Source organism: Mauremys mutica, chromosome 9 (genome assembly GCF_020497125.1).
Source record: "Mauremys mutica isolate MM-2020 ecotype Southern chromosome 9, ASM2049712v1, whole genome shotgun sequence".
Taxonomy (NCBI): domain Eukaryota; kingdom Metazoa; phylum Chordata; order Testudines; family Geoemydidae; genus Mauremys; species Mauremys mutica.
This window is the reverse complement of record NC_059080.1, coordinates 18680163-18702583: the sequence shown is the minus strand read 5'-3', so window position 1 is coordinate 18702583 and position 22421 is coordinate 18680163. Positions and strand designations below refer to the sequence as shown.

At 42.6% G+C, this 22421-nt stretch overlaps 1 protein-coding gene and 1 long non-coding RNA gene across 3 annotated transcripts in view; one reads left to right on the top strand and one right to left on the bottom strand.

Annotated features, from left to right (window-relative positions):
* The window catches only part of LOC123377864, a 40615-nt gene extending 20744 nt beyond the window's left edge, over nucleotides 1–19871 (top strand). The window contains exon 6 of the long non-coding RNA XR_006582367.1: nucleotides 19617–19871. This is a non-coding gene — a long non-coding RNA (uncharacterized LOC123377864). The remainder of the gene's footprint in view (nucleotides 1–19616) is intronic.
* SERTM2 (serine rich and transmembrane domain containing 2) lies at nucleotides 791–13614 on the bottom strand. Of its 2 annotated transcripts, XM_045031194.1 has the most exons (3): nucleotides 13505–13614; nucleotides 13040–13156; nucleotides 791–2941 (listed from the first exon to the last, which is right to left on the bottom strand). In XM_045031194.1, exon 3 carries the CDS (start codon nucleotides 2352–2354, stop codon nucleotides 2073–2075), a length of 282 nt encoding a protein of 93 aa, XP_044887129.1. In that variant the 5' UTR covers nucleotides 2355–2941; nucleotides 13040–13156; nucleotides 13505–13614; the 3' UTR covers nucleotides 791–2072. The 2 variants fall into 2 exon arrangements, with proteins under 2 accessions (XP_044887129.1, XP_044887128.1); XM_045031193.1 differs by lacking the exons at nucleotides 13040–13156; nucleotides 13505–13614 and adding an exon at nucleotides 7613–8102.
* Nucleotides 19872–22421: the final 2550 nt, after the last annotated feature.

Genomic DNA, 22421 nt, shown 5'->3' with positions numbered 1-22421 from the left:
TGCTATGGACCATTCATGACCAGTGTGGTTTTAGCATCTTGTTCTTCACCATAGAGAGATAAAGAAGCCAGACTCCTAGTCAAAAACAACCCACCGAACAACCTACCCATAAGGATAAAGAAACCACAATTCCTGAATGTTGTTACAGGTCTGTAGAGTCAGTGCCATTGCTAATTTTAGCACTGTTTGTGTGTGGGGAGTTTTCACTTTCCAGGCCCTTGGAGAGAGGAGAATTGGCAAATAATTGTATATAAAGTGGAAAGCACAAGGGAGCTTTATCACAAGGCTAGATTTAGATAGGAGCAAAGGAGATAAGATGTGCTAGTTAAAATCCACGGGGAAGCACCTGCCCAGTACATATGTGTTGTTACAAGAGATAGTGGCCCAACAGAAGTGAGATGCTATATTTGATTGCCATATTTCTGATCCATGTGAAGAAAGTCCTTATTTTTTTACACGGGGTATTATATGTTTATATAGAGAGATGTTAAAAGGACGTTCCCAGCATATTGTTTCATAATTTTAGATCTTTTTTTCTTACTGTTCCAGTTGATCAGTTGGAATCTTGCTCCCCTGTTTCAGTGCTCATATTTTCCTTTAATTTTGTAAGCACACTAGTTGGTCGTTCTGGAGAACTCCAGACAGGGCCAGCTCCAGACCCCAGCGCGCCAAGCGCGCGCTTGGGGCGGCATTTTGCCGGCAGGGCGGCAGCCGGCTCCGGCAGACCTTCCGCAGTCATGCCAGCGGATGCTCCACCGGAGCCGCGGGACCAGTGGAACCTCCGCAGGCGTGTCTGCAAGAGGTCCCCCGGAGCCCCGGGACCGGCGACCGCCAGAGCGCACCCTGCAGTGCGCCGCCCTGCTTGGGGCGGCGGGATTCCTAGAGCCGCCCCTGACTCCAGAGTACAGAGCTATGCATGCTGATTTATTATTGCAGTGTCAGGTCTTGGCATTCTCTTCCCTTCCCCTTCTCCCCTGTCCTCGTATCCTTGCGAGAAAAGTATTGGGAGTTTTGGTGTGTTTCTGGGGGAAAACTACATGGAGATGAGAGAGAGGTCCAAATGCAGAACAACCTTATCACTGTTAGCAATGTCCACTTAATTCACTAACATTAAATAGTATTTTAATTACTGAGTGACATTGGGAAAGCTGAAAGAAATGAACCTAGTTTTAGGGAATGCAATTTCTGCAAAGGAAGGGCAGGGACCCAGAGGCAGTGTCTCTTCTGAATATGACTCACGCTCCTTGTTTCATGCAAATACCGTTACCTTTTGTTTTCTTTCATTCTGAATGAACTGCCTCCTTCTGATAATTGGAATGCACTATTCACTGTTTGTTTGATTCTTAATGTCTGAAAGTAATAGCCCCAATATATGATGCACATTGGCCTTATAGCAGGAACACTTGTCTATTTCCAAAATTGCATTTTGCAAATGTGCTATTCCAAGTGGAAAAAAACACCATTTAAGATTTTCCTTCTTGAATGGGATGGATGTCTGGGGATTTTCACACCACTATTCATTTTTCATATGTGCCCTGTGGGCTCTTTGAGCCTGCGCCACAAATTAACTTTGAGTTCAAGTCTCTTATCAGGCGAGGAATCTCCTCTAGCAAGAGAGGGGAAGATAACTCAGCAAATACATCTTTCAGAAAATATTCTTGTAAGTTTTTGGATTTTTGGCTGTCATTATAGTAGCTTTTATCATTTGCATTAAGCCTTTCAGGAGGAGCTGAGTCTCTCCTGAGAGCAATGAGGCTTCTGTGGTCTAGATTTTATTTAGGACATGTGCTCCATATTCTCCTAGAAACCAAACTTCTCAACGCATGTTGCTTGCAGTCTTCAGGGGGCAGGAGTGTCCTAAGCCTACTGGATAACTTATGACTGTCAATTCACAAATGAGTCAAATGATACTGCCCTAGATGCTGAAAATGTTTGTTTGATACAGGTGCAGTACATTGCAGAGCAGAGTGGGCAGGTGGGGGTTCTCCTCCCCGCAAAGCACACGCATATTTTGCCAAACAAAAGTGCTTTGTGAACCATGCAACTCCTTCCTCCTTCCTTTTGCTTCTGTCTCATTGAATGCTAGGAATCCTGCTGTGCATTTCTACATCTGTAAACTGTTGAACATTTTCTGTGCTTTCTGGAGAGGTGGTGATTGGGGAGATCACATGCTTCAAGCGTAAGAGCATGGTGAAGAGTAGTATGAGAAGGATGGCCAGGAGCGTTAGGAACAAGCCAACGTACATGTACAGGTTGGCATATTTATCTGCTGTTGTGTTTACTTCTGTAGACAGGGTTGGCAAGTGGACACGGCCAGTAAGATTTCCTCGGTATTTAAAATAAATCTCAGTCATTGCTCACTCTCAGGTTTTGTCCATTTTCTCTATTCACCGTTAAAATGTTGTCTTCCTTCTCCCATTTCATGAAGAAAATCCAGAAAGGGAATTTACACCTGAAAGTGGATTCTGACCAGAGTTCTGTAGAGAAAGCACAGTTGTGTTGGTTGTGAGACCTTCACCCCTCTTGGTTAAGCAAACTGCTCTACAGGAGCCTTTGGAAGTCATTTCTCACATGCCCCTGTTAGAGATTGTTTTTTGTTGTTATAACTTCTTATGCTGTCAGAGTTTTAATTTGCCCAAATCTCTTTAGTCCTCTTCTGGAACTGACAGATCTGAGTTGCTGCCAGGCTTAGCTCTATACAGGCTTTCGTTTTTGAAAAAAGGAAGTGAATTTTCTGCCAACCTATCACGTTGCAGATGATTTATTCTGGGGTGATCTGGCAAGCTTGTTTTATCTCTTGCTAATATGGTTGATGATCTCCACTCTCCAGAGTTATGGGTGTCAGTGATTAGATGAAGGAGAGTTTGGAAAAAACAGGGTCTTTTCCACTTTCCACATTGAACTGATTCTGTCATTAGGATCAGTTAAAAACTCTTCCTTTCTAAAAGGGAAAGAGAGAACAAAAAGAATTATTAAACCCAGTTTGTACTGTACTCTCATCATACCAACCTGACAGATAAAGGATAATATGAAACTGATATCTGATCTGATTGCTATTAGAGCATTGCATTTCCAGGGGTATTAAATGAATTCGCTGACGTGGTCCTGTGAGCCATTCGGCAATCCAGAAGAGCATTATGTGTTTACAAAGGCTCTTGAAACCTTTAGAGGAAGGGAACTGTTACCCTGCATAATTCACTTTTGTGTCCTATTCTAGTATTCTGTGCTTTGTGGGCAGGGCTGGCTCCAGTTTTTCTGCCTACCAAAAAAAAAAAAAAAAGATTAGCAGTGGCACTTCGGTGGCAGCTCGAAGGGGAAGAGAGGGAATTAGGGACCCACCACTGAAGAACGGACATGCCGCCCTGATACCAGATGGAGTGTCGCCCCTTTGAATTGGCCGCCCCAACCTCCTGCTTCTCATGCTGGTGCCGGCCCTGTTTATGGGTTAGGGAAACACCCACTGATTATACAGATGTGGGCCATTAAAACTAATGGAGGAAAAGATATGAACCCTGCTGCCTTCCTTCACATAAACCTCTGCATGTCTCATCTCAGCTATAACTTGAGAACTTGGATACTGCTGGCACAGAGTGTCCTACGAGCACTGAGAAGAAGACTGCTGAAGCTCTGCCAATGTGGACTGGGTCCTGTGTGCAAGTGCCCACTTACCTCCCACAAGCAAAGCTGGTCAGAAAAAGGATTTCCATCACATGGGAAATTCTGACATTTCAAAACCTGATCTCATTCTAAATTGTAACAATTAAAAATTTCTCATGCAACAGAAATTCCAAAAATATTTCTCTTAGGAAACCTCAAAATGTTTTGTTTTGATGAAGTAAGAACATTTGGTTAATGCTGAAACACAATGTAAAATATCTAATATGCACACATTAAATATTAAAATGTAAAAGTCTAAATGAAACAAAGTTGAAAGAAAACATTTCAACCAGAGCTGTCGATTAATCACAGTTAACACACGTGATTAACTCCAAAAAAAGCTTGTTTTGCCCAAGTAGCTAAAATAATTAATTTGCATTGTAGACTATCTCATTTTTATGACAAATGAATTTCTCATGGCCAAGTTACAAAAAATCAAAGGTTTATAGGAAATGCTGAGAAATGCTCACTCACATTGGCACAGACAGCATTGTTATAATAAATGCAATTTTAAAACAAGGGTGGTTTATCAGCACATAATTGTAGGCCTTCCTGAGGGCAGAGGATAAAATAAAATGGTATGTATTGTCAAAGTGTTTGTCTGGATTGTCCTTTCGCAGCTTAGAAAGATACTATTTCTGAAAGTTTCAAACAGACTTTATTATTCCTTTTTCTCTCCCCCAACCATCTTCTATCAATCTCCAGACTTCCCAGATGGCTTCAGCAAAAAAGCCCCACTGAAAACAAACAAACCCCTTGGACTTCTGCAGATTGTGATCCCTGTGTTTGAGTCTGATTTGACATAGCATTGGCACATATTATTTTAATTGAATTAGGAGCATAAGGATGACATTTAAACTTCAGGAGCAGTCCGTGGGCCAAATGTGCTACACCAGTGTATATCCAGAGTAACTCCTTCAGTTTAAGTTTACACCTATGCAAATTATACTCTCTGCCTGTAATTTTGAAATCCACTTTTGAAAGCAGGGGTTCTTGTGATATTTTGATGGATTCCCGGCTTTTTTCTCTTTCAAAGTTTCTTCCATTCTTATTACTTATTAACCTGACCATGCAGACTGGGGCAAAGCTGTTGCTGATGCAATTCCCCTGGAATTAGTGCAGTTGCACCAGAGATAAATCTGGCCCATTCCGTGTTTTTTAAATACTTCAACACTCCTGGAAAACCAGAATGTAAAGAACAAGGCCTAGATTTTCAAAAGTAGCTAGTGATATTGGGGGGCTGGGTTTTGGAGCCCAAAATGATGCCCTAAAGGGGCTTGACTTCCAGAGGGCAGGTGCTCAGCACTTTCTGAATATCAGACTGCTTTATGTTGTCTCAAATTGAGCACCCAAAATTTGAGGCAGCCAAAATCACTGGTGACTTTGGAAATGTGTTTAAATCAGCCTGTATATGTATAAAATACTATATAAAGGCTTGTGAGGCCCACATTTCTAATTATTTTGGCCGCCTCAAATATATATGTAAAATATAATGTGGGTGCTTTTCTCTAAAACAAAGTGGTTAGTAACACCGCTCATACATTATTAAAAAACTCAGTACTTTTCCGTTCTTAATCTGAGGCGTGCCTGTTTATCCTTCATATGAAAAACAGAAAGAGAGGAGACTTCTGGGAGGTGATAGTACAAATGAATTCCTATCCAGTATGGGTCGAAGTTCACACTGGTGGAGACTGCCAGCAGAAGCACCCTGGACTATGTGAGTCCCATGCTGGAACCACTCCCCTATGTGCCACAGGGTCTCAGTGCTGTCCCCACATAGGCCAGCATGCAGAGTAGGGGCGGGGCCCAGTGTCAGTCCTCCCAAGGATGCTGGCATCTTACCATCCTAAGTGGCACTGGTGTGGTGATAGTGGGGGCTGCCACTGCTATTTCAGCACACAGGCTGCAGCAGAGGACTCGAGGAATGAGGCTGTGCTACAGCCATGGACTTTGGCTCTGAGTGGGTGGGGGCAGTAAATTTCATTCCCATAATTCCCATACTTGGCCTGAGTAAAGCATGAATTTTCTCCATAAAGAACAGACTCACTGTAGCTAGTAGGAAACACAAGATAAGGAGGGAGCTTGTTTAATTACACCTACTTTAATACTATATGATTTCTCTGCCGCTGCCGAAGTGAAATCAATGTGTAGTCTGACATGCTATGAGTAAAGCGCAGAACATTGTCCTTACCCCTTGTCTGCAGCTGTCTCAGCTGGTAGAGAAAACTGAAGTCTGCTTCTCTCCCTAAGGACCAGAGTGGCTAATGGCTTTACCTGCTTCTGAAAATTAGACTGTATAATGCTAAGCGCATTAGGAGTTCAAGGGCAATAATTAATTCCAAGCCAAGAGTTTGAATTAATAAAAGTAAGAGATTAATAGTGGAGATTTAGCATGGATTTTTATTACTTTTCGTCTGATTAATATATAATTGCAGGTAACATCAGGAGGCTTCAGCTTCATTTGGACTGTTGAAAGTAGGGAAATTACCTATATCTTTTCCAGAAAGGATTCAGTTACCAAGGTCAGCCAAAGAGCATTTCACTGCTAAATATAAGAATTTGAAATGACTAGCAGGTATTTCAATATGCAGATCTCTTTGGACACTTGCTTTAGTTTTACAAAGACTCTGTTATTAGCAGAAAAGGCTCAGGAACAGAATTTCAAGGTATTTTCTATAGCCGTTTCATCCCGCTAGCTAGCCATGGAGGCTGGGTTGTGTAACAGCAGGTAAGCAAATCTGATATGCAAAGATGCTGCACAAAGCCAATTTCCAAAGCAGGTTAAGATCTGAACTGTTTGATTCAGAACTGAGTAGGCAAAGACTCTCCCTGCCCTGCCTTGGGAGTCTCCAAATTAATCATCAGACTAACTTAAAGTGCAGTGCATCAGAAGTAGAAACCAAATCCCCTAAGATCTAAGATGTTGATCAATATTTGTTAATTCAGAACCGGTTCTGACCTACTTGGAAAGTATGGTCCAATCCTGACAGCTGTTCATGCCCTCAGCTCCCCATTGATATTAGTGGATGAGGCCCTTTGATTCCAAACAGATAATTCTGTCATAACAATTTTGTAATTATTTTTGAGAAATTATTTAAATCAAGCAAGTTATGTAGTTTAATAAAAAAAATCAATAATGGAAATGGAGGCTTAAAACAAACTAATATCAGAGCACTTTCCCTCATCATACCTAACAGACATACAGAGAGCCAAGGTGCTGAACTCATTCACCTCCCAGTGGAGCCAATAGGAGCTGAGGGGTCTCAGCACGCTCAGGATTTAGTTTGTTTTTAATGACCCAGTCCTAACCCACCCCATGGCTTGATTATCTAGCAAAGGAAGAGAAATAATGATGTTCAAACCCTGCAACACAGTAAGTACGGCTAGGATAAAACCAATGCATAGCTAGACAACTGCAGTAAATGCTCTTATCTTAGCTAGATGCTTCCATTCCTTTACTTTCTTTCTACTGTCAGTTTAAGTTTTAATAGATAGCAAAGGATCATTGAAACTCAGGACAACTGTTGTGAGCTGTTTTTGCTGTTCCATCCAGTACTAAAACTACCACAGAGAGATGAGAACAGGATTGAACAGTTCAATTATTAAAGTAAGAGGCACAGTTTGAAACCACCACCATGGACTTTCCTAAGCTAGTAGTTCAATCCTCATTTGCCTGTCTGGCAGAAGCAGAAAGACCCTGGTACAGAGCAAAGTGTGCTTTATAAGTTACCCTTTTAACAAAACAAACAAACAAACAAAAGCCAAAGAAGCATTGAAATGTCATTTCAATCCATTTCTTGCATTTTCCCCAGTGGGAATTTGGGGGTTAGGGGTCTCTTCTTTCGTTGGCAGATGGTATACTTTTGTTTTGACGCCAAAGCGTAAACTAATGTGTCTAAGCCTCAGCTGTGCCACCATGTAGGAAAATAATAGAGAATTTAAAAAGCATAATTACCTTTCCTAGCAAGCAGGATTGGTGGGGCTAATCATTCGAGCATCTGGTTCAGACCTTGGACTTGCTGAGAATTTGTCTAGGAACATCTCCCCCCACTAGCTAGGTCTTTGGAAGAAATATTTGCTGTCTTACTGCTGGAGCTAGAATATCTTCTTTTGAACAAGCATGCAAAGTGCACTTTCTCCTTCTCTGCTCTTGAAGTAAATGTTTTGCTGCGTGAGAGGCAGGGGCGACTCTTATTCCAGCTCTCGAGATGCCAGCTGACAGACTGATTTAACAGCATAAATGCTGATATTCTTCTTCATTCAGCAAGGGAGGGTGCGGGGAGTCTTCTATTCATGTGCCTGGACGTTTGAATGGAAACAGCCTTAGCCAGAGAGTTCCGTCCTTCAGCTGCTGCTGGCAGTTGTTAGACTGGAGAAGGAAAGGTAGCTCTCCAGCACTGCTGCTCCCTCTCCTCAATAGGGAGAGAGGGAGGCGAGACCAAGAGCAAAGAGGCTGCAAGCTGCACTGTGAGCAAAGTTTGTGCAAGCCTTTCTTTAACTCTTTAGAGCCCAGGGACTGTAAACCAGTCCTGCCATTTGACCATGCTGCCAGATATGAAGTAAGGCTTAACCGTAGAGGAGAGATTGGTTAACTTAGTTTCTTTGAAGAGTGCACAAGTTTTTATTTAATGCCCAAAGGTGTTTTTGCTAGAAAAAAAATCTCCACTGCCTTCTCGAGGATTCCTTTTGTCTCTAGAATCAGTGTCATTTACAAGATGAGAACATTGTAATCGTACCTAAGCATCCCTGGCTTCACCGTATTGTGGAATGGAATGAGAGATGTGATTTCTATGCTTGATATCTAGTGACTTTCTATTGGCTCTTTTCTGTGAGAACAGAGGCAAAGCTATGATATAATGCCATAGTTAGCACTTACATAGCACCTTTCCTCTGAGGAGCTCAAAGCATTTTACTAACACAAATTAAGCTCCACAGACCCTCTGTGAGGTAGGTAAGTCTTTTCACCACTTGACTAATGTGGAAATGGAAGCACCGAAAGTTTTAAGTGATTTACCCAAGATTGCACAGTGAGTCAGGACAAGAATCAGAAATTTCAGTTCACTGCTCTAGCCAGCAGGCCAGTGTTTCTCAGCCCTTTTCAGAGTGGTGGCCTCTTGTTCAAAGTCAAGTCTTTTCAACTCCTTGTTTACTGTACATATAAAAATGCATCTGTGATAACAATAAGTCTATCCAATTTGTGTTTGTGCGTGTTTCAAAAGGTTCACAAAGCATACTTGAGCTTGAAGGGAGTGGGGGAGTGAGATTTGATTGTAATAAAATTTTCAGTGCTTTGCAACATCCCCCACCATTGACTTTCATCACCCCCGGGGGGATGGTGACACACAAGTTGTGAAAGCTTGCACTGGAAAACCATCTCACTCCTCCACACTGCAGAGAGAAAGACTTTACTGGGAGGGGCTGTTTCCTTTCCTTATAGTAGGGGTAAGGATCATAGGTGCTGGAACTAGGGGTGCTGCTGCTCCCCCGGCTTGAAGTGGTTTCCATTATATACAGGGTTTACAGTTTGGTTCATTGGTTCTCAGCACCCGTAGGGCAGGTCTTCAATCTCTACCCGCTGATCCGGTGGGTAGTGATCTATTGGGGATCGATTTATCATGTCTCATCTAAACGCAGATAAATCGATCCCTGAACGAGCTCCCCATCAACTCCGGAACTCCAGCTCGCAAGAGGCGGAAGCAGAGTTGACGGGGGAGTGGCAGCAGTCGACTGGCCTCCGTCCTCACGGCCAGGTAAGTTGACCTAAGATACGCCAACTTCAGCTATGCAAATAGTGTAGCTGAAGTCGGCGTATCTTAGGTCGACCACCCCGCCCCCTCCCAGTGTAGACCAGGGCTCAGTATACAAATGGTTCCAGCATCTCGGTAAGGATCAGTCTGGGACAAACCCACGCAGGTGGGAGGTAGTATGGCAAGAAAAGGTAAGTAGCACTTCTCTCCTATGCACGTGGGCTGCTTTGGGTCACAGGAGGCCTAGCAGAAGGGGCCACATGCTACCTCTCAGCAAGAAAGTGAAGAGGTATGGTAGGGAATAGACAGTGAATAAACCAGGGGGAAATAGAAGCTCTATCTGCCTCACTCTCCAAATAATGGCTAGGAAAGTTTTGTGCTAACAAGGTTAATTGGGGGCGGGGGGAGAGATTTTCTTACATTCCCTATGTCCATGCCTCAGTGAGCCATTTCCCTTTAAGAATGTATTGAAAATTTAGCTTTGCATCTTCAGACTAGTTCCTAGTGGATGGTTGCCCACTTCAAAAAAGCAAGTGTCCACTACTGGCGCCCATGTTGGCAGTCTGAGCAGAGCGGCTGAGGGCTGAAGGGGCAATAGGGACCGGACTGCCTCAGGGACCACTTGTAGGGGTGAGTGAGTACACTGGCAGGGCAGTATGGGGAAGTATTTGCTGCCCATGTTATACCCATTCTTCTGGAGGTTTCAGTCTCCAGCGCTGACAATGAAAAACGTAGCCCTCTGAAAAGCTAAAATTCTCCTACACTTTCTCTGCAGGCCACACCCTCTGAAAGGCAAGCCATATAGAATTACTATTGTTTTAATTTAGTTTCCCATTTCCTTGATTGCATTATTATCCAGGCTGTCCAGCGTTGCAGCCACACACCCTGTATCATGGACACTGAGCTCCCTGATAAGCCTGAAGTAAGGAATGTAAGAAACTGAATCTGGGGGGGAAAGAATATATGTAATTTATTAAGTTGATTTGTACTGTTTTTTCTTAAAAATTGTCATATATAAATTATCTGTAAACTTTCAAAATCCTGAGCAGACATCCTCTGAGAGAGTGTGTGGGCCTAGTTTTAGCTAGGAATGAAACTTTTACAGCCCTGGGAAAATGAGAGTGTATAATTGAAATGCTGAGACACCCCTGACTCTAACAGTGCTGGTGAGCACCGCTGAAATGAAATGCCTTCTCTCCCTATCCGTATATCTACTCTTCCCCGCTTGGCTTATTTTCTCTTTGTTGACATTGCAGTAAATCATCTGTCCCCTTGCAGGACAGCACCAGTGGTTGCTGGACAGACTATCCTATATTTCTCATTTACCACTGTGGCAGGGTGTAATAAAGACAGATGAATTCTAGACAATGCTGCATTTATCAGCCACAGCTGGGAAATTGCTCAGCTGGCTGAATGACCTCTTAATCTCTGAGTAGCATGTAAGGCTTCCTTCTTCTGTACTTTTGTTGAGCTGACCAATAATAAAAATTGTACATTAAAAATAAAAAGAATGTTCAAATCCTCTTGGAGAAATAGAGATGTGCCCAATCACAGCCATTTTTCAAACAGCTGTTCTGAATTTTGGGGCAAAGGCTGGTTAGGCTCTTACTTCTTGCAACTGTAATACTTAACTATAAAAACAGATGTGCAATTAAACTGCTTCCTGGGTAAACCAGTCACTTCATGCGTTCACCACGGTCCCACTCCAGTCTTGTAATCTTTGTTTGCTCTTTATTAAATCAAAGTTTTAGTATGCTGGTTAGTAGGCATGTACAGAATGTTCCTGTGTGGGATCTTCTACCATCTGAACTAATGTATCCTATGAAGAAGGTGAAACATGCTGTACTTTGGATCTTTAACTACTACTTTCAATGCAGCTGCACTTAATGAAGAAAGAGCACTTGCCCTTCCGGTCCTTCCTCTCATACTCATCTGCTGTCCAAGTATTTCAAAGCTGTTTTGTTCAAAAGCAATTGAAGCCCTCAAATTAATGGGACCTCCTGTGATCACTAGGTATCTGTGGGTTTTCTGTGCTGTGGAGAGTGTGGGCTGGTGGATTGTGAGTGTGTGTATCTCTGTTGCTAACAATTGTTTCTTGCACTCAACAGAATCTTAGAATTTGGGGCACTTACATACTCGCAGTTGCAATCATGTGAAATACTAGGGGGTAGGGATTGAGATTAAGTCCTAACTGAGGGTGTTTTGGATGACCTGTGATTTTTTTGAGCTGGAGAAATGTCTGAAGCTTGTTCTGTGTTCTTGTGACTGTAGAATCCCTGCCTCATTTTTGGCCAAAGATGGAAGGTGTGAAATGAATGAGGCAGGGGACTGCAGGCAGAAGAAGAGGGGGTGTCATGGTTAAATTGGTTGAATGCTGCCCTAGTGAAATGGATTCTATTCCTGGCTCTTCGGCAGACTTCCTTTGTGATGATAGGCAAGTCACTTAAACCAGACTTTTCACAGCTGGTGTGTTCTTCATTTTCTGGGTGCCTAACTTGAAATTTGGGGTCTGATTTGCAGAAATGCTGAGCATTAGCTGCCGTGGACTTCACTTGCAACTGGTAGTGTGAACCTATGAAGTGTTATATAATACTAAATACTCTGAAAAATCAGATCCTAGGTCAGTGGCTCACAAACGTTTTTACTGGTGACCCCTTTCACATAGCAAGCCTCTGAGTCCGACTCCCCCGCCCTTATAAATTAAAAACACTTTTTTATATATTTAACACCATTATAAAGGCTGGAGGCAAAGCAGGATTTGGGTTGGAGGTTGACAGCTCGTGACCCCCCCCATGTAATAACCTTGTGACCCCCTGAGGGGTCCTGACCCCCAGTTTGAGAACCCCTGTCCTAGGTGTCTCAACCAGGGTACCCAAAATTAGTGCAAACTTTTTACCTTACCTGTCTATGCTTCACCTTCCCATCTGTAACATGGGGATAATACCACTTCCTGACCACAGAGGGGTGTTGTAAGGATAAATTATTTAATGTTGGCGAAACACTCGGATACTGTAGTGCTAAGCACCATAGAGAAGCTCATATGAAAATTAATAATTCTGTCTTCAGTGCCAAGTTTTTATAGTGTGCAATAAAGAGAGCCTACAGTCTCATATTAAATAATGAGAAAACAGTATTGAATAGCTGGTCATTTAATTGAGTGTCATCCATTCTGTGCATTGAATGAGTCAGGGGTTACTGAGGTCATGTAATAAAAGCTGACTCCTAACGCATATGCCCAAGGGAGCAAAATAACAGTCGCGCAAACAACTTTAATTCTGGCATTGCCTAACTTTTGAGTGCTTGACTTCGCAATCTTAATGGTCTTTTGACATAGGTTTTGTGTTCTATATAATATAGACACACACTAAAAGTTTTAAGAGATCCCTGGCCAGCTAAGACTCTGTGGTCATTCTCATTCTGTGCATGCTTGCCATATAGAGCCTCAAGATTTTAAGAAGAGAGAGAAATCCTGCAATGCTGCTTGTAGGACATTTCAGCCAGTTGCAGACAATGGTGACGAATGTGCAACCTAGAACATTACAAAGGGAAGGGCTGTGGCAGAGGTCTACAAAGGAACACTCTTTATCTTAAAGTAAAGAGCAGGTAGGTAGGGAATTTAAAATGACATAACATACCTTCCATCCCTCCAGTTGGCTGCAGCCGATTTTGTAGTGAGTTCTTCGGCAAAATTTCCATCCAGATTTTGGGGGTAGCCATCATTATTTTATTTGAAATACACTCCCAGCACTGTACTGAAAAAGTCCATTTTAAAACAAAACTAATCAAACATCTTGCACTCCTGAACACAATGACCTGCAGCTGCCACACTCGCTTTCCATGACAGACATAAGGGTTGGAGACCATACTTCTTGAACTTTGGAGTGTTCATGTGTCGTTTGGGTTCTCAGGTTCAAAGTCAACGCTGTAGAAGCCGGCATTGCTAACACTGACTTCAGTGGAAAGGCAGCATTAACCACTGAATAAGGCTCTAGACTGGGAACTGATCTGAGCTCTTACAGGATCTGCCAATTGACCACTGGGTGACCTCTCTGCCTCCGTTTCCATCTATGTAAAATGGAGTGGGGGGTATTGATACTTACCAACCTTTGTAAAACAGTTTGACAGCTATGGATGTAAAGCACTAGATAGATATTCCAGGGGAATTATGCCCACTTTTTACTCCAAGGCAGAATTCCAATCCCCTTTTGTGATCTCCCAAAGCAATCTCCTTTCATCCAGTAAACTGTGATTGCATTTGCTCATGTGTTAAGAATGCAAATAATTGACATTTTTAAAAGGCTTCAAGCTGTTTTGAATGTTTGCCTTTGTTCCGAGTTTGCTCCCTACCTACCCCATCCCTCCCACAGTCCCCCAAAACACACACACACCATTTATATATAATTGATTACTGTCTACCAGAGACACTGGATATTCTGTTTGAGTTAATGCTGCTATATTTTGGGACCATTTATAATTTGCTTTAATATTTTAAGTATTAAATTGTCATGCGTAGAATTTTATATTCAGAGCATCCTGGAAGTTTCACTATGATAAATGAGCTCATGAAAAGGGGATATTTTAAATTACAGGGATGGGGTTAATATCCTTGTCAAGGGATTGCATAGTGTGGTGCTCACCTCTTACCTCTGGATTTCAAGAGGAGAGAGCAGGAAAGATTAGCGCTGTCTGTCAACTTCTCCAGGTCCACACATGAACCAGCAGACCGTGGATTGCGGGGCAGATTTCCTAGATTTATCTGCAGGGTTTCACGGTCCTCACTGTCACTCCTTGCAGGAAGATGGACTGCATTCATCATTACAGCTCGTGAATGAAATGAACTTGGTCCTGTCTGTACTAAAGAATTTGAGCATTGTGACACCATAACACGCCACATGTCTGCACACCAAAATGCTACCTATGGTGCACGGGGCATTCAAACCACACTGGCACTGCACTTGCTCTCCCAAGCATGGTGGAAGGTTGAGAGTGCTAATGTCTGTCGGATATCACTTCGGACCACTCCGTGAATAAAGTCTTACGTTACAACATCCTGTAAAGTGGGTTAATAATATTCCCTGCACTTTGCAGATGAGGAAACAGAGGCACTAATGACCTGTTTTCAGAGGTGCTGAGCGCACAGAGCTCCCACTGACATCTTCACCTTTGAAAAATAGGATGATCCTTCTCCAGGATCACATAGGGAGTCAGTGGTTGAGCTAGGAATAGATCCCGGGTTCCCTGACTCTTAATTTTGAGCTGTGACCTTTTCCTTTGAAGTATGGCAAATCTCTCAACAGCATCTGTTCTTAGACTTTAGCATGAGCCCTAGACCAAAGCATCTTTTGGATGCTTCTCTGATCTGTTTGGGGCTTGATTATTGCTAGGATACACAGCTGACGTGTGTGTGTTTGGCGATGGCCCTCTTCATTTGAGTCATTTGAAATGGGCACTAATTTTAAAAAATCATTATTCAGGCTTGTCTTATGGTCTAACTGTTCTGCTTGCCAGAAGATCTTAACAAGATTGACAGTGTATGTTGAATATTGACTGCTCGTCCTTTTTTTAGCAACAAGATCATGAACTGGGTTTCAAGAGAATAGCTTGTTTCCCTGTGTGATGGACAAATAATCCATCTGGACAGTGCAGTGTCTGGCAGTGCAGTGTTTGGATGATTAATAGAATTTTCTAATATTTACACTTCCACGTCAGGGCTGTATCTGAGAGGAGATTCAGCTCAGGCCACAGCACTGAGATCAGCAATTTAAATGTGAATCTCTGGGTAGATTTCTGCTATTGTGGTCTACTCATTTCCCTGGAAGTCCTCCCTATTCGGGGTGGAGTCTGCAAGATTCCCCAGTCTGTTCCTTGCTTTAACTAACTATTCCTCCAGCCAGCCCCTTGTATCCCCACATCACGGCCAGCAACCTTCTGGCTGTGGCATACTGGTTAGAGCTCTCTTTAGGGTCTGGTAATGCTGCTCCTTAGACAGACCAGTTGAGTCACTCTTCAGATACCCTCTCCTACATTGAAGAAAAAAAAAAAAGTCCCTACGGGCCTGGGGAGTTAGACCCTTGAGCCTGCACAGATCCCCATTTAATCTGCCGGGGCTCCATGCAGATTTCTGTCCACAAGGAACAGTTCATAGAATTGGGCATTAATTGGGCCTTATGTCATGGTTGAATCCCTGAGAAGCGGTTGTCTCAAGTGCAGACACGTACGTAGAACATAATCAGAATTGCAAGGCACTGCCCTAGTACCTGATGTTCAATGATCCCATGGTAAAATGGTAAGGACGTATTAAATCACTGAAACAGTAAAGCTAATTAAAGGTGGGCTTGATCTGCAGAGTTTAAATCCAGATCAGAGCTTTCCTAAAGTGTGGGTGTGTTCAGGTCCAAGATGTGATAATTTTTTTTTTCAGCCCAAAGTTAATAGACTCAGGAGCTCACTAACTGGCTTCCTGGCAAGGACCCTTTAGGGTTTAGTTTTTATGATCTCTTAAAACACTTGTAGATCTTGTAGCTCAGTGATTATTTTCCAAACAAGTGATTGCAAGCCAATCAAAGTTGGATGCATGGCGAATACAGATATGGTCCAAGGGAAATGATAGCTGTAAAGTAGTTAAATCCCTCTCTTAAACTGAGTCATGTTAATAACGTGACAGATTTAACAGATGGCTTTGCTGCCTATATTCAGAGGGGACCCTTTGCTGCCTATAATCAGAGGGAACCGCTTCCTTCTTTACAATCGTTAAATAGTAATTACAAGAAGATATATTGAGGGGGAAATTACTTTAAGACAAAAATATCCACTTAAATTACATTTGTTACTTTAGGATTATTTTATTCTAAAACAGAAAAAACTTTCCCCTGTCCTCACTTGCAAAACATGCAGCAGGAGAGAACTCTTCACTACCACCCATATGTTCACATTTCAGACGCCAACACATTCAGCTAGGGGTGGACGAACTCCATTTAACCCCATCTGGAAGGAGCATGTTGTAATTAGAGCAGGAGGGATAAAAACAATGACAGACTCAAGAGTCCTAATATGGCCCTGCCACTGATTAGTCTCATAATCTTGGGCAAATTACTTAATCTCTTTGTGTCTCGGTTTACCCATCTGTAAAATGGGGATGATGATACTTACATCCCACAGATGAGCTGAGGCTGGAAGGGATGTAAAACATCGTATTTCACCTTAAACCAATTTCTGACTAGTGGGGATTAGGATGAGACCCTCACAGGGGCAGATTATTCTACATCTGTCTACTGTGGAGTTTCTTGCATTGGCCTCAAGAGCATCTGATACTGGCCACTATCAGAGACAGGAATTGACTAAGGAATGGATCAGACCTGTTATCCATCTAGTCCAGTATCCTATATTCCATTAGTCTGGGCTCGCTGTTGCTCACTTAGCCTTTTCTGGGTGGAATAGATGTATACGGCCTGGGGAAAATCCTACTTCTGACTAAAGTTATTTGTGGGCATGGAAGTTTTGATGCCAGGTGGAACCCTGCTTGGTGTGAGCTCAGTTTTGTGTCAACACCACAAATTGTATTAATGGCAAACGCTTGACTGTATTAATCCGCTTGGTGAGTTAATTTAGCAAGATGGATAAACACCACCAGTTTCATTCTCCGTAGGGGGATCTGAAAGAGGTGTTGCTTCTTTCTCTTCCTCTGTCTGCTCTCCAGAAGCGGCTGCTTCATCCCAATTGCAAAAAGACCCTCTTACTCATGAATTCATCTGTCCTGCCTCTTGCTCCTCCTTCTCCACCTCCACTATCCGGTCCCTTACACCTCTGCCATTTAGGGTCAGGAAGCCCTGTGGGGCTATGCTGTACAGGGGCGGCTCTAGGATTTCAGCCGCCCCAAGCAGGGCGGCACGCCGCGGGGGGTGCTCTGGTGGTCGCCGGTCCCGCGGCTCCAATTGGACCTCCTGCAGACGTGTCTCTGGAGGATCCACTGGTCCCGCGGTTCCGGTGGACCTCCTGCAGGCACGCCAGCGGATGCTCTACCGAAGCCGCGGGGTCAGCGGACTCTCCGCAGGCACGTTTGCGGGAGGTCCACTGGAGCCGCCTGCCGCGGGATGCCGCCCCAAGCACGCGCTTGGCATGCTGGGGTCTGGAGCCGGCCCTGATGCTGTACTATGCTGACATTGTGCACTACCTATATCCTGTGTAGTGGAACCCTATTTTTCTGCAGCTAGGGCTCTTGCGCACAAAGGGTGGGAGAGGGTTTGCCCCATATAAATGTGCCTGTGAAGCACTTTAATCTGTTGGATGAAAGGCATTATGGGAATGTAAATCACTCAGCTCAGGTGCAATAGAAAGAATTGATCATCACAAACAGGAGTTAATTAGAGGTGGGCTTTGGGCCCCAGTTCCAGACTTAACACCCCCGAATCTGGGGGCACTTAGAACTGCAGGAAAGGGGATTCATTTCAATAAGTCTCAGAACATGGGGAAGTTCCAGAAGACTGGCAGAAAGCTAATGTGCCAATATTTAAAAAGGGTAAATGGGGTGACCCAGACAATTATAGGCCTGTCAGTCTGACATTAATCCCAGGCAAGATAATGGAGCGGCTGCTTGGGGACTTGATTAAATAAAGAATTAAAGGAGAGTAATATAATTAATGCCAATCCACATGGGTTTATAGAAAATAGATCCTATCAAACTAACTCGAGATTTTTTTTTTATGAGATTACAAGTTTGGTTGATAAAGGTAATAGTGTTGAGGTAATGTACATAGACTTTTGTAAGGCGTATGACACAACATTTTGGTTAAAAAAAAAACTAGAACAATATACAATTACCATGGAACATATTAAATGGATTAAAAGATGGCTAACTGATAGGTCTTAATGTAACTGTAAATGGAGAATCATCATCAAGTGGTTGTGTTTCTAGGGGATTCCCTCAGGTTTGGGGCCCCTTGACCCTATGCTATTTAACATTTTTATCAATGACCAGGAAGAAAACAGAAAATCACCATCTTTTAAGCTTTGCATAAGACACCCAAGCTAGGGGGAGTGGTAAATTTTGAAGAGAACAGGTCACCAGTACAGAGCAATCTAGATTGCTCTGTAAATTGGGTGCAAGCAAACAGAGTATGTTTTAATCCAGCTAAATGTCAGCATGTCATCTAGGAACAAAGAATGTAGGGTCATATTTACAGGATGGGGCATTCGGTCCTGGGAAGCACGGACTCTGAAAAACATTTGGGGGTCACAGCACATAATCGGCTGAGTATGAGCTCCCAGTGCAACACTGCGATCAAAAGGGCTTGGATACATAAATGGGAATGCTGAATAGGAGTAGAAAAGTTATTTTACCTCTTTATATGACATTGGTGTGATCATTGCAGGAATACTGTCTGCATTTCTGGTGCCCACAATTCAAGAAGGGTGTTGATAAATTGGAGAGGGTATAGAGAAGTGCCATGAGAATGATTAAAGGACTAGAAAATATGCCTTATAGTGACAAGCTACATAAATTGAGCGCCTTGAGTATCGCAAAGATAAAGGGGTGACTTGATCAGTGTAGAAGTACTTACATGTGGAACAAATATTTGATAATGGGCTCTTAGTCTAGTAGAGAAAGGTATAACATGAGCCAATGGCTAAGAGTTGACGTTAGACACATTCAGACTAGAAATAAGGCATACGTTTTTTTGACAGTGATTAACCATTGGAACAGTTAAACAAGGGTTGTGGTGGTTTCTCCATCATTGCCAATTTTTAAATCAAGACAGAATGCTTTTCTAAGATAAGATCTAGAAATTATTTTTGGGAAGTTCTATGGCCTATGTCAGACTAGATGATCACCAAGATTCCCAGGACTTAAAGGGACCAATGAATCAGAAATAAGGGACGGTCACAAAGGGTAGATTTGCGTCTGTGTTCAGATTCTGAACCCCACTTCTACTGAAGTCTAAGGGTGTTTGGATCTTGGCTTTGGTTCAAGCCCATGTCTGATATCAAAGAGTCATATGTCCTTCCCCCCTAGTCTTTGGATCAGCAACAGCATAAAACACACTTGGCTTGCCAGTGGTGCCAATTAATTACCCTTCTCTTTTGGTGGAACAAGGAATAAATTATCACCATCTTGTGTGCTGAACTACCATGCTTGCTTTCTAATATCCAGCTTCCGTGTCGTTATCCCGTCCTCCGGCCTTCTCTAAAGAAAATGCATTTCCTTTTTGTCCCCAGGAGCAAACTGCCTGGGAAATCAACATTCCATGAAGTGAATGAACAAACAGCTTATAGAAGGATGGAATTTGTTTATCATCAGAACACTGGGCTCTCTGTTTTTATTTATAGCATGTTATCAACTAAAGTTCCTTTTTTGCTTAGCTACTGCGTGAATGAAGACAGCTTTTTAATATTAGTAAATAAAAGCTCTATACATAAAAATTTGCCACATGATTCTTGTATACTGAACTTAAGTTTTTCCTTCATGAAGTTCACTGTTTGGTCACTTAGTAATATCCTTCCCATCCCCCATCTCAAATAACCTTCCTGTACCTCTGTGCATTGTGTATGTCCTGTTATATATTGTTATGGCTCAAAACTATAGAAGAATATAACCTGCTAGCATTTGTTTCTTGGTTATTTCATTTTTGTTCAAGAATCAGTATGTAGCTGGGAAGCTTCGATATGGTTTTTCTTCTCCTGGGCAAGTTTAGAATCAGAAACCATCTCAGCAGGCTTCTTTGCATTAATGGGTTTTAATGGTTTGTAGTGTTCAAAACCCAGTGCCTTCTGACCAACATTAGGTGGTCTGTATGAAAGAGTTGGTGATCCCGGTCCTGGTGCTAGTGTTTACCAATTGGCACTCTCAACAGACATACCAAAAAATGAATGGGCCATGGTGTCTGGGCTATCGTCTCTGTTCTAGAGGTGCTGTAATCGAGATCAGGGATGGAGAAGCAGGCCATGCTGATATCCAGATAGTACCAATTTGATGGATAAATAGGACTCCAGGACTGTCTATCCTGTACTTTTCAACAGCACCTATTCTGTATTCATTAAGAATGCTCAGTGGCTGAGAACATGTACAATGCAAAACAAACCACATCAGAAAAGACAGCCACTGGACATTCCATGCCCTTTGATACCTGCGAGAGCTGGAAATGGCTCTAATGCTCAAACCCTTCATTCTCAACTACAGAGTTTTGACATTGTATGCACTGCATCCTTTATCCCTAAGGAACCCAAAACACTTTAAAGCTATAGATACAAGAATCAATTTGCCTAACACTGAAGGGGCAGCCTGTAAGCTTTACTCTTTGGGTACCACTCTTGACTTAATTGGAACCACTTACTGTGTAAGGGATGTAGGATCAGGCCTGTGGCAATTAAAGAACAATTCTTTTTAATTGTTACTAGTCTTCATAGGCCTGCTGCATAGCCCACTGAATTCAATGGGCATCTCTCCATTGACGTCAGTGGGCTTTGAATCGGTCCCCGTGTGAACAGACTAGGATAAATTAACCCCTCTATCCATGTGGGTACTTTACTCAGCTTTTACAATGGGTGCTGTGCCTCACTTAATGCAAACAGCTGATTTTATCATATGCAAATAAACCCCATGTGGCAAGTTTAAGGGTGACTCAGGAATTTGATATTCTGGAATATTCTTACACCTTTATAGCATCTCTAAAACAAGCCATGCTTTCAAAACAGCCATCCCGCCTCTGTGTGGTCAGTGTCTTCTGCTTGGCTGTTTGCATGTGTGTCTGACTGTGATCCTAGGGAACCACATCACTGATTCTGTACCTGGCATCATACATGACCTGAATATTAAGATCACAGTGCCTAGAGATTCTTGAAGCAAGTTCTGCTATCTAGTAAGTGGCTAATAGTTCTATGAACAGACTTTAAATCTCCTGCTATAGAATGCACAGAGTGCTGAGGCTGAGTTTCTTTTATAATGACTGTTATATTTCAGAATTGCACCTAGACATTGATGATTGAAGCATATTGTGTTCTGTGGTTTGAAATGACCTTGCAACCGATTTATGGTGATCACCTTAATAGCAAATAGAATTGCATTTTCACAATGAATTAGAGGAAGTGGCTGTGTAGGAAAATCTGACAGCTCTTACGTGCTTAGCAAGAGCTCACACACAGGCTTGGACATTAGAACCTGTTTTCCTGAGCCAGGACGCCACCGTTATCCCTTAGTTTTTTCCAAAGGTACCTATTCACTCAGAGCCCATTTTCATGTGTGCAATGAACAATTCTACAGAGCCCTACACACTGACCATGCTTTCCTTTTGCAGTAAAACAAGTAGATTTAGACAAGACTCAGTCAGAAAAAATGCCGGTTGGGCCAAATCCTGAGGTCCTTTCTCGGTTTTTACTCAATCCTTACTTAAGAAAAACTCTCATTGACGTCAGCCGGAATTTGGACTGGGCAAAAACTTAACCATGTCAGGATTTGGGCCAATGGGAGTCTTATTTGAGCAGAAAACGAGAGCAGCCATCCAGGATTTAGCTCATTGACTTCAGCTGGTTTTTGCCTGAGTGAGGATGTCAGGATTTAGCCAATAGATTTCAATGAGAGTTTGCTAGAGTAAAAACTGTAAGACGTGGCCTGTGAATAATAGTAGCATTTTACTTTCTAGACTAATCTGGGTAACTTTTGACATCCAGCGCTGACCCAAGCTGCTACTCAGATGAGCATCCTTCACATCGTGTGACATATCACCATGATACAGATTTAGAAAACAGCCTCACCGATGTAACCTCTGTGTGGGTGTAAATGAGGGAAGAGAATTTATCCTACTGTTTCTATGGTCTGTGTTTAACAGCTTATATATTTCCAGCCCAGTTTTCTCCTTTTTCATTAGACAGGCTTTTTTTTTTTCTTTCCCTCTGATTGCTATGGAACAAGGCAACCAGTAAGGTTCCTCTCTTACTCACTTGTCCATACAGCAGAATCATTGATAAGGTTGATCAATGATATTAATAGAATTCTGAGAATATGGCTCATCAGTTAACTTGTTCACC

What these genes read in the sequence shown, in the direction of transcription:
- SERTM2 (XM_045031194.1), bottom strand. Translation starts at nt 2,354, where the DNA reads ATGACTGAGATTTATTTTAAATACCGAGGAAATCTTACTGGCCGTGTC.